Below are 15,855 nucleotides of genomic sequence, written 5' to 3' on the forward strand. Positions count from 1 at the left end.
TCTTTATAACCTGGGGGCTCAAGACAACTGATTGGAGAGATGTAATGTCAGCTAAATGAATACATGCATAATCTGTGCTCTGTCTCATATGTATGTATATATGTGCACACACACACACACAGTGCCTTCTCCAAACTAAAAAGTAGAAATAGGAAGTATACACTATGGATTACGATAAGATAGCTCAGAATGAATAGGGTCTCTGGACAAAGAATCCTCTACTGTGGAGGAATCCTCTATACTCCTATCATTTCTTCCACTCAAAGATTTCCTAAATATGAGGTAGGTCTCATTAATCGATGAGACAGAGCAGAAGATGAGGGCCTTCCATTCTACACAGACTGGCAATGCTTGATGGATTTTAAATGATTTGGCAAGCCGAAAGCTTTACGCAGGGCATACATGGCATGAGCCTTTTAAGGTACTAGAGACCCAAGAAATGAAAATGAAAGATCATTCTAGATCTTCACACTTTTTCAGGTTAATTTCTTTCCCAGGGACCTATCTAGAAACAGACACTAACTCAGCTTGACCAAAATGAACGGACCTGAATGCACTGTTCTATGCAGTATCTTTTTAAAATTTAATTAATTTTATTTTTGGCTGCGTTGGGTCTTCGTTGCTGCGTGCGGGCTTTCTCTAGTTGCGGTGAGCAGGGGCTTCTCTTGTTGTGGAGCACAGGCTCTAGGCACGTGGGCTTCAGTAGTTGTGGTACATGGGCTCAGGAGTTGTGGCTCGTGGGCTCTACAGCACAGGCTCAGTAGTTGTGGCGCATAGGCTTAGTTGTTCCATGGTATGTGGGACCTTCCCAGACCAGGGCTCGAACCTGTGTCCCCTGCATTGGCAGGCAAATTCTCAACCACTGCGCCACCAGGGAAGTCCCTCCATGCAGCATCTTTAACCTTGCCATTCTCACCTCCACAGCTCCTGGTACACAATGCCTTCTCCAACTCACTCTATGCCCAATATTCTAGCTGCTCAGTTATCCCGTAAAGACCTTTCCTGGGCCGATCCCCACCATTATCTGTATCTTCAGTGGCCTCATTAAACTCCAGGTGAAAAGTCTGGTTTCCCCATTCAGAATCCTAAGGAAAAGTCCCTTCCTTATGAATGCCCTTTATGCACGTATCTTAGGCACAAACCCCTCGTTAAACCCACAAGTTCTGCTGCTTCCTGGGAGTGCCAGCACTGTTTCCCATTTTCTCCACCCTTAAATGAATATTTCGGGCCACTACTGGCCTGCTGTACTGAGATGGTGGGCAATCGACCCACAGCTGGAGCAGGAAAGACCCCTTTTTGGGCCAAGCCTGCAACATGGCTTGATAGAGCTACAGGAGGGGCCTGAGAACATGACATACCTGACTTTCATCTCACTCCCACTGATCTGCAATGGGACCTTGGGTTAAGTTACTAAAACTCTCTGAACCTGGAGTTCCTCATCTGATTAATGAGAATCTGGCACTCAGGGTCCCACTATTTTCCTCTCAGTGAGGTTTTAAGGTGATAATAAAACTGTAATGTCCTGCACCTTTCCACATTGAATAACTTATTTCAAATGCTGATTCCCAACCACTGCTTTGACTTTACCCTGAACAGGAAGACTCACGATTATACCATCTCTTGTAAACTGTCAGCCTAGAATCTTCACCCTTCTATTTTTTAGACTTTTAAAAAGTGGAGGAAAATATTGAGCACCTCTGTAATAGAAACTTACTTTAAAGATGTCAAATCAGATATGAAATGTAAATATGGTTATCGACAAAACACATATAACATCGTTATGTGTTTTGTTTGTTTTAATGACTCATTTTCCCCCAGAAGGCACTTAAAATTATATAAACTCGCTCTTCTCCTCTCCAACTTATGGCAATGTTTTTATTTTAAAAATCTAACAACAAAACTTCAAATATATCTGACCAGTAGCAACACGGCAACCTGTGATGAGCCTTTAGATGCCCACAGAAATAAAACTCTACTGACTGCACTTCAATTTATTAACAAGAGATGGTAGGGGCTGTGAGGAAATAAAGAGGAAAAGCGTTTCAAACACTACAAAAATACATGATCAAGACTTCAAGTCCTAAGTATTTAAATACCTATTAATTGTTCTACTGTTCCTTCAACTCACTTCTATCAACTTTGACAAAAATAACATACCTCCTGCTTTTCTAGAAAGATGGAAAGCATCCAAAGAATTATTCAGTTAAGACAAAATTTACAAAGTAGCACAATTCACTAGCCATGTCTATCGAATCACAGCTCTTATTGTATTTTCAAACTTATGGACATAGTCATCAGCAGCGGTAATAATTATAAGTATCTTTTTGTCATATATTGGTACTATGTTTCTAGAGACATTATATCATTTTTAACAAAACTTATAGAATTTTAGAATAGAAGAGATGAGAAAGAAAGTAGTCTAACTGCTCCCCGGCACATATGGAAATAAAGGCAGAGTTGAATGGACTTGCTTAAAATCACAATGCAAAGTTGTGGAAAATCAGAATTAAAAGCCAAAGCACAATGTTTTTGCCAGACACATGGGAGAAGCTCAGTTAATATTTATGGAGGTGTGCTAAAACTTATTTCTCTCCTCTGATTTTTTATCCACGATGGTCTGATATCAAAGTTACCTCAGTAAAATTTAATGTACCTATGAAGTTAGTAGAATTCTTATATTTCTTCTTGTTTGAAAAGGTGTGTGATTTGTCCATTTTCTTTGGTAGACAAAGGATTAAGTTCCATATTTATAAATAAATAGGTTGAAGCAAGTGAGTCCTAGAGGTAACATACCTTGCCCCAGGTCCAGGAGGAGACAGAGCCAGGGCTTCAATCTAGATCCACCTGACCTTAAAGCTTGACCCCTACCGTCTCCAGCAACAATAGCTAACCTTGATCTGGTCCTTGCTCTGGGTCACATGGTATGCTGAGCACCTAACCTGCAGTATCTTATTGGCTATGCACAACAACATTTTATTTGCAAATACTATTATTGCCACTACCATTTTGCAAATGATGAAAGTGATGATTAGAAGGGTTAAGTAACCACCTTTTTAAAGGCAAAGTGCAAAGCACAATTTCTTGGCATGAAATAACTAAACCAGTCCACCAGGCTGCCTGGGTTCATCTGTACTGCGGCATGCAGGCTGGCCTGGCTGGGGAATATAATATCGCACACAAATGTGCGTCTCTTGCTCTCATGTGCAAGAGTCAAAGAAAAATACTTGAGTCGCCAAGGTGAAACCCATCACGCCAATAAAGAGCAAAAAGCCTTTCTTCAATCTTTGGATCCGTGAATCCTATACGTAAATAAAGTAATTATTGCTTTCATAAAATGTCTGTTTGCCACTGAAAGAGAGAAAACCGAACCAGTATGTCCTACAGTAGCCTTTAAATAACTAAGGAGAAAGATCAAAATAAAAATAAATCTTGACTAGATTTATAGGTGCACGTTGATTAGTTCTTGTTTTTTCCTTCAAATAAACAATACCTGAAAAAAATGAAAAGGGAATGTTGAGACCAGATATCTTGTAATAGATGGGTTTTCTCTGACATCCAGTATGGTATAATGCCGAAAAAATAATGCTGGCCCATCATTCGTGAGGCTTGGCAGAAAGCAGAGCCCAGAGAAAGCGAAGGGGAATTTTCAGGACGCGGAATGGTGCAACAACTTGGATTTGAACAAAGTACCATTTTTTTTAACTGTACTTCTCACAGTTTTATGTTGTTGCATTTTGTTGTTTTCCCCACACAACTGTTTTTTTGCTTCCACTGGTAACAATATTTTGATTCAAAAATGCTAATATTGAAACCAAACATGGTTCATCTAGACATGATTCTGGTGCTGACTAACGATAAGCCATGTATTATAGGGATTTAATTACACACACTGTGATGTAACTGGAGTTGCTGACCCACTAAGCCACCACTTCCATTTTGTACCTCACATCATTAGTAGAAATGCCACTCAGTAAAACCAAGACATTATTTTTAAAAGAGTAAAAGTCTCATCTTTCTATAAACGCCCTATTTAATGAAAACATCTTCATTTCCCTCAAGCAGCATTTTATCTAAGATGCACATGGCTAGGTGAATAAAAATACCTGTGAAAGGAAAGAAGATTCCCATCAAAGCTGTTGAAATCTGATTTCATTTCAGATTCTAGAACTCATGTTGTTTTCTGTTTAAATAGATTTGGTCTGTCAATTTCCCGACCTGCTGTGCCATCAGCCTGTATGGACTGCTGTGGCCAACGTGGGGGTTGTACAGACAAATATTATTACGGACCGGTAATCGAATTGAACAGGTTTACATTGGAATAGATTTACAACATCATGATCTCTGACATACTGCATGGGACTGAAACCCCTCTCCATCCATAAAGATACATTTAAGACAGTATCATTCTCTCCAGGCTGAGAAGGTAAGCCTTGAGCCAAGGAGATGGCCAAACATAACTGTGCATTTATATGCAGGGTGTAATGCAATATTTCACTGTATTTTTTTAAGGACAGAAGAAAAAGAGTATTCCATATTTACTCATAACTATCATCTCCTTTCTATTTGGGGGAAGGGGCTTAGAGATATTTTTCCACCAAAGTGGGCACAAGGAAGTAAAGGAAAATAAATTATTTTTTGAGTATATCAGCAACAGCAGCAATTCCCTTGAAAACAGTCCCTCTAAAGGCTTGATAACAGCAACTGAAGAGGTGTGAATTATAGATAAGCACCCGTCCTATTTACTTTCACCAACAATGTTTAATTAAACACAGTTCACACCTTTTCAGTCACTCTAACCACCCTTCAAGATTGTTCCTGCTTGAAAACACAATGGGGAAAATTATTTAGGGGAAAATAGGTTTTCTACTTCCTCCTTAAAACTAGAAGGGCAAATAGGTGAGTACACTAGTAGTAAAATCAAACTGCTCAAAAAGATCCTATTTACCTGGACATGGAGGCATATCTCCATGTAGTTTAGTTTTTAACAATAAAATCCAAATCTAGGACATACCCATTCAAAGTGTTAATTGATACATTACTTTTATAACATTTTTAAACATTGATTTGCTTTTGGAAAATAATGATTCCTCAAGTCCAAACTCTAAAGTAAGCCTTTTCAAATAGCGTAAGTTTGGTTTGAGTCTCTATAGCTCAACTAAGTGGCAATATAAAGATAATTAAGACCAAAAATATTATTGTCAATCACTTGTTACACTCTGAAATATGTTTTGTTTGCTACTCTGCTATGGGGTTTAAGGCAATTACTAAGGTAATGTTTCCACCACAAGAAAGTCAGCTATCACCACTGTCCTAACCCAGAGGAAAACGCTTTGTCATATGGGTTGGGCTGTTATCGTTGGATTATTATTCATATGTTTTCCTTTGTTAAAATTGTTATCCTTTTAGTATCTTCCACATAAGCCTTCTTCTAGCAAGAGAAACCATATCTGTCGTTTTCACTGTGGCATCACTGGAGCCTAGAATAGTGCTTGGCACATGAGAGGAACTTAATAAATATTTAGGAAATGGATTATAAATGCAAAACGTGTTCACTGTGGAAAAATCCTAACAGTGCCAAAAGCTATAGAGTAAACAAGAAAAGTACTCCCTACCCTGACTTTTTTTCACTAGTGTTAACACTGGTACCAATCTTTATCCTTCCTTCTGTTTCTCCATGCATATACCATCATAATGTGCGTGTATTAATATAAATTATTACAGTACAAATTTGTATAAAATTGTTATTTAATATAAATTTAATAGCATATTTTATATAAAATATATTTATATGTAAATTGAATCATCCTACTAGGCAATTTGTTTTCTTTTTTTAATTACTGAATTAAAGTTGATTTACAATGTTGTGTTAGTTTCAGGTGTACAGCAAAGTGATTCAGTTATACATACACACACACACACACACACACACACAGACATATATCTTTTTCGGATTCTCTTCTATTATAGGCTATTACAAGATATTGAATATAGTTCCCTGTGCTATAGAGTAGGTCCTTGTTTATTTATTTTATATATAGTAGTGTGTATCTGTTAATCTCAAACTCCTAATTTATCCCCCCCCTCAATTTCCCCTTTGGCAACCACAGGTTTGTTTTCTGTGTCTGTGAGTCTATTTCTGTTTTGTAAATAAGTTCATTTGTGTCATTTTATTAGATTCCACATATAAGTGATATATATGATTTTTGTCTTTCTCTCTCTGACTTACTTCACTTAGTATGATAATCTCTAGGTCCATCCATGTTGCTGCAGGCAATCTGTTTTTTATTTTATTTTTTTACTTGGCAAATATCTTGGTCCTCTTTCCATAAGGCTTTCATGATAAAGTTACACGCTTGTTTACAATTATTTTTCAAGTTGAGGATGAGAAGACTTTGGGAGAATCCTCTTAGTTCCTAGCCAGTGGAGGAGTTAATCTTAGTGGACAAGAGAAAAATAGCATGAATTCCACGTACCCAAATACAATCTGCTTCATTAATCTTCCTATGACATGGTTCACAGTAAAAATCTTGGAATAAGAACAAGCCAGGAAAAATTATGAGATCTGGTGATGCCGTACCTAATTGAAGCTCTGGTTCATTCATGAGGAATAAATACTTGGATCTACTTCGATTTTGCAGTTAAAAAATAGGTGATCTCGGGACTTGCCTGGTGGTGCAGTGGTTAGGAATCCACCTGCCAGTTCAGGGAACACGGGTTCGAGCCCTGGTCCGGGAAGATCCCACATTCCGTGGAGCAACTAAGCCCGTATGCCACAACTACTGAGCCTGCGCTCTAGAGCCCGCGAGCCACAGCGACTGAAGCCCATGTACCTAGGGCCTGTGCTCCACAACAAGAGAAGTCACCACAATGAGAGGCCCGCGCACCATGGCGAGGAGTGGCCCCGGCTCGCAGCAACTAGAGAAAACCCACGCACAGCAATGAAGACCCAACGCAGCCAAAAATAAATAAATAAATAAAGTTACTAAAAAAAAAAAAAAAAAGTCTTTAAAAAATTAGGTGATCTCTAGTAACAACAAATTATACAAACTCATAAGGCCAACCCCAGGAACAAGATACAGTCTAGGACTCAACAGAAACAGTACATTTAAATACTTAATTTACCTCATATTCTTTCAAACTTCAATGACCATATTTCCATTTTGTTACTGTATAAAATTATCATATTTATTTTAAACTCTGGCAAATTTTCTGAAGAGAAGGAAACAGTGAAACCTAAATGCAGTATATAAAATGCACATCTACAAAGCACATACACATACAGAAATATATTAAAAACAAACCCAAAACTAAACCTAGGCCTCCCACAGAAAAGAACAATTTTTCTCCATCTCCAAGCTAAAATGTTAGTTTCACTAGACATACTGAAATATACAAAGATTTCAGGAACTTTGATTTAGGTGGGGGACTTGAGTGAATTCTAAAATCTATTTGGGTTCAGTTCCTGGCTCTACCCTCATCTGCTGTGGGAACTTAGGCAATTCGTTTAGCACGGAATACATGCTCATTGTTATTATTTTGTGTTTGTTGTTGTTATCCTCAACTGAAAGCAACAATTTTAATACCATTGTTACAAACTCTTTATAATAGAAGATAAGTCCCAAAGATAAGATTAGAAAAGAATAAAGAGTACTTTAAACGTAAGATGAATTTTTAAAAAAGAAAGAAAGAAAACGGTACCCATATGAAGTGACGGATGTGTTATTACCTTGATTGTGGCAATTATTTCAAAATATATATTAATGAAATACAGGTCATCTACCTTAAAAATACACAATTTTTATTTGTCAGTTATACCTCAGTAAAGATGGGGTGGGGATCCCTCTGTAGACCTAGTAGTGAAAAGAAAGCAAAAAGACAATGACAGTAGCCTCTTGGCTACCCTTCGTCCTTTGCCTTCTGCAAACTGTAAAGATGAAAAGAAACCGAACTGCCAAGCATACCTGGTGGGTTTAGCTACACATCAGATGTGTCCTACCTTGTCCCTTCCTGTTGATGTCAAGCAGTTAGCCACGAGAGATCAGCAAGTCCAGGTATAAAGGAGGAGTATTCTGCTATCAGATTCAGGATACTTACTGTGACCCCAGAGTTGCCTGGTTTCTCTAATATTTTTGTAATTCCCTGTATATCCCGCATCCCCAGCCTAAAGTACAGGAGCAGTAGCACACAGCCTTACCTTCTTTGAGCATGCCCACTTTTAAACACTTCATGAAGCGGCAAGCCTGGCAGGATTTACGTCTGCGCTTTGTGATTTCACATTCATTCGTGGCAGGGCAGCTATATTCTATATTACCTAAAACACAGAGTTTAAGAAAAGAAGCTGTTAGATTTGCAAGACCCAGGCAATCCTAGCAACCCCAAGGCAACACCAACTCTGCTACTTCTACCGTCCTCCCTCAAAAAAAAAGTCAACGGGAGTCATGAGGATGTCACAAATATCATGGAGCCAGATGCTCGCTATAACCACTGAAGATGCATCAAACAATGAGAAGATACGTGGTGAAGCTCTTCAAAAGATTAAGCTTAGAATCAGCCTTTAAAATTATGCTTCATCCACTCATACAAAGTAGCGGTCTTCCAGAATTTGAGGATCCAAAAGAAATCTCCCAGCAGATTATTTCCATAAAAACACCAACATCAAAACCGTATTACAGGGCTTCCCTGGTGGTGCAGTGGTTGAGAGTCCGCCTGCCAATGCAGGGGACACGGGTTCATGCCCTGGTCTGGGAAGATCCCACATGCCGTGGAGCGGCTGGGCCCGTGAGCCATGGCCACTGAGCCTGCGCGTCCGGAGCCTGTGCTCCGCAACGGGAGAGGCCACAACAGTGAGAGGCCCGCGTACGGCAAAAAAAAACCAAAACAAAACAAACAAAATAAAAGTATTACAGTATCATCCATCCTGGATTTCTTTTGGTTACTAATGCCCTGATGCATCAGACTTTTTGTCTCTCTGAGACTGAACAGTATAAACCTCACTGTGAAAAATGATCAGCAGGCTAATTTGGGACTGTGCAGTAAGTTCCTTGAGGGCAGGGACTGAAGTTACATGGTTCTCACTTCATCACTTACCAGAGCCTTACAATACAATTTTGCTCTTGGAAAATGTTTACCGATGATGATGATCACCATAATCACCATCACCACCATCACCACCATCATTACCATCATCACCACCATCACCACCATCATTACCATCATCACCACCAGCACCACCATCACTACCATCATCATCACCACCATCATTACCATCATCACCACCACCATCATTACCATCATCACCACCATCACCATCATCATTAACATCATCATCACCATCACCACCATCATTACCATCATCATCATCATCACCACCATCATCACCACCATCATTACCATCATCATCACCACCATCATTACCATCATCACCACCATCACCACCATCATTAACATCATCATCACCATCAACACCATCATTACCATCATCACCACCATCATTACCATCATCACTACCATCATTACCATCATCACCACCATCACCACCATCATTACCATCATTACAACCATCATCATCACCATCTTCATTACAACCATCATGACCACCATCATCACCGTCATCATCATCATGTTTATTAAATTACTTGCATAATGAATTCCAAACGCTCAAGCTGCATGGAAGTGTTATAAATAAAAATAAACTGCTACGAAATTATATTTTTAATATTACAGTCTACATAATTTACGTTACTAACAACAGATTTGAAGTGATAAGGATGTTGCCAGAAGATCCAAACTTTAACTTGCAATTTTTCAATTAGTGCCAAAGACTATGTGTGGGAAGTGCTCTGGGGCTGCCTACAGCTTTGTAGAGAAGCTGACTTTAAAATAAAGCCTCTCTCCCCTATCAGCTCTGTCACATAGTGCTTGAAGGTCTTTCGTTACTTCCTAACCCTTTCCCCTTGTGATTAAGTGCATTAGTATCTTAATGAAAATGCATTCTGTTTATTGCCCTCTTGAGAAGGGGGAGGTCATCAGACCAAATGCATAAATTGTCATCAGAGACGGTCCGAGCATAATTGCAATTTTGCTGCTCCATGTTTGCAATACCCAGGGTCCATCCAAGTCCCCTGAAACATGCACAGATTCTAGTAATTAGCATAGAGTCTGCCTGGGACCACAGCATTGATGAAATATTTCAGAGTTAATCACACTTTGTAAACACTGATTTATATTGACTACCTTTCTCCAGACTGATGTCTCCTCATTAAATATCACATTAGTGGATTGCAGGATTGTAGAAAGACTCAACTACTCAGCAACTGCTAATTCAACAGGAAGTAATACCTAACCACTCATAACTACGGGGAACTGGTTAAGTATGCATGACTTCAAAAAAAAAAAAAAAGCCTGTGTATTATAACTTAAGATAACCCTATCAAAACTGACTAAATTAGCATTCTAATTCAGGGCATTTATAATAATAAAAGAAACTACTTTTTAACATAATAGGTGAAATATTAAGAGTAATATTAATTGCATCAACAGAAGCACACACCATCACCTTCCTCAGAGATATTACTGTGTTACTGTATTATTACACTCACAGAAAACCAAGGATAAGTCAAAGGAACCAAACTGGCTGGGTCACGGCTGAGAATAAAAGGATTTAGAATCTGAACTTTAGATGAATAATTTTTCACTGTGATTTTCACTGAAAATTTATTTTGCATCAAGAGAGTGTTGCTAGCCATTTTCTAGGGGTTAATTAGTATTCTACTACCAGATCCTTCCACTCTACGTGGCTCTCCTTATACTTATTTAAAAAGAAACCCAAGCCTCTGCTTTCTTAGGAAGAGCGGAACAATAACTAGTTAGAAAGGGAAAAAAAAAAATGTTTTCCGAACAGCATTACTTCCCTTTTTTTTGTTCCTCAAAAGTCAATACAAAGTCATCATTTGTTCACTTTCTAGTATCAAGGCATGAGCACAAGTTCCCCTGCCCCATCCCTTTTAACCCAGTGCTGGAAACTACTGGGATGACCCAGCATCACACACACACAAAATAATCACCTTTCTTTTCAAACTAGTTCCTCTTCTTCTTTGAAAATTATATCCTCATCCTTCGCAACAAGGCCCTTCTGACAGGCTCCTAAATGAGGCCTGTGTGAGCTCACACCTGGACTATGGTAGTTATCTCCTAACTGGGCATTTTGCCTCCGTCTTGTCCCCCTCTAATCCACACTGCATACCACGATCATATTCCTCCTCCTAGGATGTTTTTGATAATGTCGTTAACTCAACTTTTAAAGAAATCAATAGAGGGCTTCCCTGGTGGTGCAGTGGTTGAGAGTCCGCCTGCCGATGCAGGGGACGCGGGTTCGTGCCCCGGTCCGGGAGGATCCCACATGCCGCAGAGTGGCTGGGCCTGTGAGCTGTGGCCGCTGAGCCTGCGTGTCTGGAGCCTGTGCTCCGCAACGGGAGAGGCCACAGCAGTGAGAGGCCCGCGTACCGCAAAAAAAAAAAAAAAAAAAAAAAAAAAAAAATCAATAGATTCCTATGGCCTCTGGAATGAACATAAAATATTCACCTAGCCAACAAAATCCCTGCCCCATGTGACTCTCATCCACTTTTCCAGCAACATTACAATGATTACCTTATATGAACTTCCTGATGCACCGATTTGATTTATTCAGTTTTTGCTGTGTCCTTCAGACGTCCCTCTGAGGATGATCTATCTTTGCCCCTCTTTTCTTCTTAAAATTACTTCCAAGGCTCAACGTTCAACTCAAATTCCATTCAAATCTTTCATGAAAACTTCTCAAACCACCCTAGCAGAAAATGATTTCTTGGTTCTCATATCTTTTTGGGTACTCTCATCATATACAGACGTGCCAGATTCTTTTATACCTTTTCACGTGCATACTATCCCTTAGATGGTAAGATCCTGGAGGCAAGGATTATTGCTTATGCAGAATAGAAATCCTCCACCCAAAAGTAGTATATAAGTAAAATGATACATTTTAAATTATGAGGTATTTTTTGGTACCTCAAGGTCATTTTTCTGAACATCAATTATGATGCTGTCACATAGTACTGTCCACAAGGTCAAGTGAGCTAGATGGCCCATTAGGAAGCAAAATGAAGCACACTAGGAAAACCATTCCACAAATCAAATTAAAAAAAAAAGTAGAAGAAAATCTAGTTAATTTTTCAACACCTTACAAAAATACCTTTGACAAAAATGGAAATCCATGGCAAAACCAGGAGAGCTTATGAAGGAGAAAAGAGAAAAATACAAAGGTTTCTGGGGAGTTAAGTGTGAAAAGAGAAACAAAACCAAAACAAAACTGTAAGAAGTTTTAAAGGAAATAAAAGTACATCTTGATATAAATAAGAAGAAAAATAATATAAAATATGAAAATACAGATAGGTGGCACTAAGAGAGCTATTTAATATTATCATAACACTTACTATTATTTGCAAAATGGGTGCCCTAAGAATTGGAGCCACGTTGCAGAAAACACTCAGGAGTGATTCAATTATCGCAGCTGAATCTATAGATGCCCCTTCTCTGAATGACTGTCTCGAGATTTCTATATTTCTTCAGAAACAGAAGGGAAATTGTCAAATTGCCATACGAGGATTTTAGATCACATATAAAGAAGAATTCCAGTTTCCTTTCTAACCACTACATTCTATAATTCTTCAATGACAACGAGAAATGTAAAGGCAGAAGAATTTTTAACAGTGCCTTAGGATGAGTTCTTGAGGGCAGAGTTCCGTCTCATTTAAAGCTGAATCCTCAACGCTTATCAATAAGCCTACCATTTTGTACATGTGCAGGGCTGGGAAAGAAAGAGGAAGTCCCTGGCCCTTAAGGAATCTACAGTTTTACAAGGAGACAAGACATGTCAACAAATCACGATACAGCTGAGTGTGCGCTGCAACGGCTCTGGATTCAAGTCAGCACCACACACCCGTGTACACGGATGCATCCCCACAGCTGCTGAGATTGTGCTTTGGAAAGTCAGTGAATTCTTCACACAGGAGCAAATGATTGAACTGTGCTGTGAAAAATGAATAAATGACTACATTGGGGTAAAGGAATCTTCCCCAAGCTATAGAAAAAAACACCACATTCTTATAAAAATTTCACTGTGAATGGAAAGAAAATACAGTGGTCCCGAGTATTTTCATAAATGATAGATTTTCAGCTAAGCATATAGACATGGTTTACGATGAATCTGACATCCTCCTGCCAAATGTTCTCTTTCAATAAATTTGTCTTGACATATGTGGATGATAACCTTGATTTCACTAAGTAACACTGGTTTATACCTTGAAAAACAAATCAACATCATCCTAAAGAACTTCTTGGCTGGAGGAAAACCTCTCTAATTTCCGAGCCCTCCCACTGAGTTCCTTAGTTCATTGTTGTTGGCTGTGATCACCCACCCAACAGTCTTTGATTCATGTCAGAGTCTACAAAGATTCTGCCCTTGAAAAACCTTCCCTGGTGCTTTTTCTATTCAATGAAGAAAGCATTTTATCCTAAAAATATGCTGCCCCAAGCACCTAGGCAACACTGTTACATCTATTTTGATAATGGCTCTAAGACACTACTCCCAATAGACCCTATGATCTCCATGGGGCACTTGTTTTCCTTCGATTCACCAAGAGGAAACAAGACAAAAATATTTCCAGTAGCAACTGCCGGCCTCTGGAATGTTAACACTGGACAGTCATTCAGGGGAACGCAGAAGTTATTGTTCACAGCCTAGAATTCTCATTTGAGACACGGAGTTTTCTTGGATTATAGCTTGCTATTTTCTGGGCCACGTCTGTTATAAGGCACCAGGGACTGAACTGGGCAGCCGTGGATGACACGACTGGAATTTTCCCAGTTTTGTCAATAGCTGGGGAAATAAGCTCAGCTTCAGAGGGAACCAGATCCACGTGGAAGCTCCGGGTTTTTTAACCAGGCTGACAATCGTGATAGAGCAATTTATAATATTTCTTGGCGTCTTTTCAGAAGGTCCTGGGCTCTGATGACTTATTGCAGAGTCTTTTGTACCATCAGTTTGCAGGCAATATAATCTTCTCACTTACTGCTTAATAGAATCTTGCAGCTAGCTGGCGGATAGAATAACAGGGTGTATGTAAAACTTCAGCCTGGAGTGCCAGTGGATAATTTGTATATTTCTTTCAGTCACTTAATGGACTTTTACAGTTTAGCAGTGAAAGGGCTGAATGATGTAAATTAGCACGGCATCTCAAAATAAAAATATATGTCAAATCTTTACTTCCGACTCACATCTCTTGCACATAGTAATGAGGCATTGGGCTTTATGTAGTTCCCAAGAGCTGTCCTCTTTTTCATACATACAGACATCATAATTGTAAAGCCAATTTGAAAGCGTCTGTATATTTCCCCCAATTGTTTTAATTTTATTAACAGAACAAATGGCTTGAGATGACCCACAGGGCACTCCAAGTGGGGTCTATCCAATTGTTTTCCAACATTAAGTGATTTAAAAATAATGGGATTTGCCTCAGTACACAATTACAGAGCATTAAAAACGTGAAGGCAATAATCTGTAGTATTTTTGTTTGAAGTGTCCAAAAGCAGAAAAAAGAAAGAAGGAAAAACCCCTCTTTACTGTATGGTAGTAAAGGTTTTTCCATACAGTGATACAACTTCCCTTTCTTTCCTTTTCTTTTCTTTTTTTTGTGTTTAAAGCTCCTTTGTTTCTAGCTCCTTTCTCCTCATTCTACCTGAAATAGAAAATAACAGTATCTATAGCTGGGATTATATAATGTGGGATAATAACTCATTACCTACGTGTGGCAAAAAAAAAAGTCAAAATTCTATCAATGCATAATTAAGTAAAGGATGCTACTTTATTTTCAAAGAACGCACCCGAAGTTAGACTTCAAAATAAGTTACTTAGGGACGCTCTATCCATTCCCAGAAGACTGCTCTGAATACTTCTCGAAACTTCCTTTAAACTGCCACTAGAGTTATTTCAAAGCTACAAAGCAGAGAGGGGAAGGAATCAAATGACACTTTGCCCATATTCACCCCAAATACTTGATTGGCCAAATACATGACGCCGAACGATGGTTGTCTATCACGAAATGTTAAGTCTCCCCTCAAAGGTCAAAGAACTGCCATCACTGAAGATATTTCAAGAATCTGCCTCAAGTTCTCAATGCGTCTGCCCCAGACTATGACAAGGAATGGCAGCCCCAGGCAACCAAGGGGACCCCATCCACTTGCGAGGTATAAGACGTATACCTCGCAAGTGGTGGGGCAAGAGGGCCACATCTGGTTAACGGTCACATCTGGCTCTTAGCACAGCAATTTCGTACACAGGGTTATGCCAGAGCCCCATATTCTTTGCCTTTTTGCTGCCCCTCTAACCCTCTACAAAATGAGGTGGGAGACAGGCGGGTCTAGAGGAGCTCATTTGATATTTGGTTCTTTAAGGTTCTATTGGATTAAATTCTGATCATCACAAATGTAATTTACAAGAGCCCTAAAGGTATGTGGGCACAAATGACTGCCTTTGCACAGTGAAGATCAGGCCTTGCTCCCAAATGGGAGTGGATGACGCTTTGCCTTTAAGGAAAAAAGATCAGGAAAAAACCCACAAGCAGGCAGGTTTATTTATCTTTATTTTTTTTTAATTTTTGGCTGTGCTGCACAGCTTGTGGGATCTTAGTTCCCTGACCAGGGATTGAACCCTGGCCCCCACAGTGAAAGCTCAGAGTCCTAACCACTGGACAGCCAGGTAATTCCCCAAGCAGGCAGGTTTATAAATCCTAGTGATTGGAGACTGAACCACAGACTCTGGTCTCA

General features: G+C 39.3%; 1 protein-coding gene across 1 annotated transcript in view; it reads right to left on the bottom strand.

Annotated features, from left to right (window-relative positions):
* ESRRG (estrogen related receptor gamma) overlaps window positions 1-15,855 on the bottom strand; it is a 213,960-nt gene that overhangs the window by 138,097 nt on the left and 60,008 nt on the right. Inside the window, exon 3 of the mRNA XM_004312775.4 lies at window positions 8,195-8,311. Within this exon, the coding sequence (XP_004312823.1) occupies window positions 8,195-8,311 (117 nt within the window). The remainder of the gene's footprint in view (window positions 1-8,194; window positions 8,312-15,855) is intronic.

This window comes from Tursiops truncatus, chromosome 1 (assembly GCF_011762595.2).
Source record: "Tursiops truncatus isolate mTurTru1 chromosome 1, mTurTru1.mat.Y, whole genome shotgun sequence".
Classification (NCBI taxonomy): domain Eukaryota; kingdom Metazoa; phylum Chordata; class Mammalia; order Artiodactyla; family Delphinidae; genus Tursiops; species Tursiops truncatus.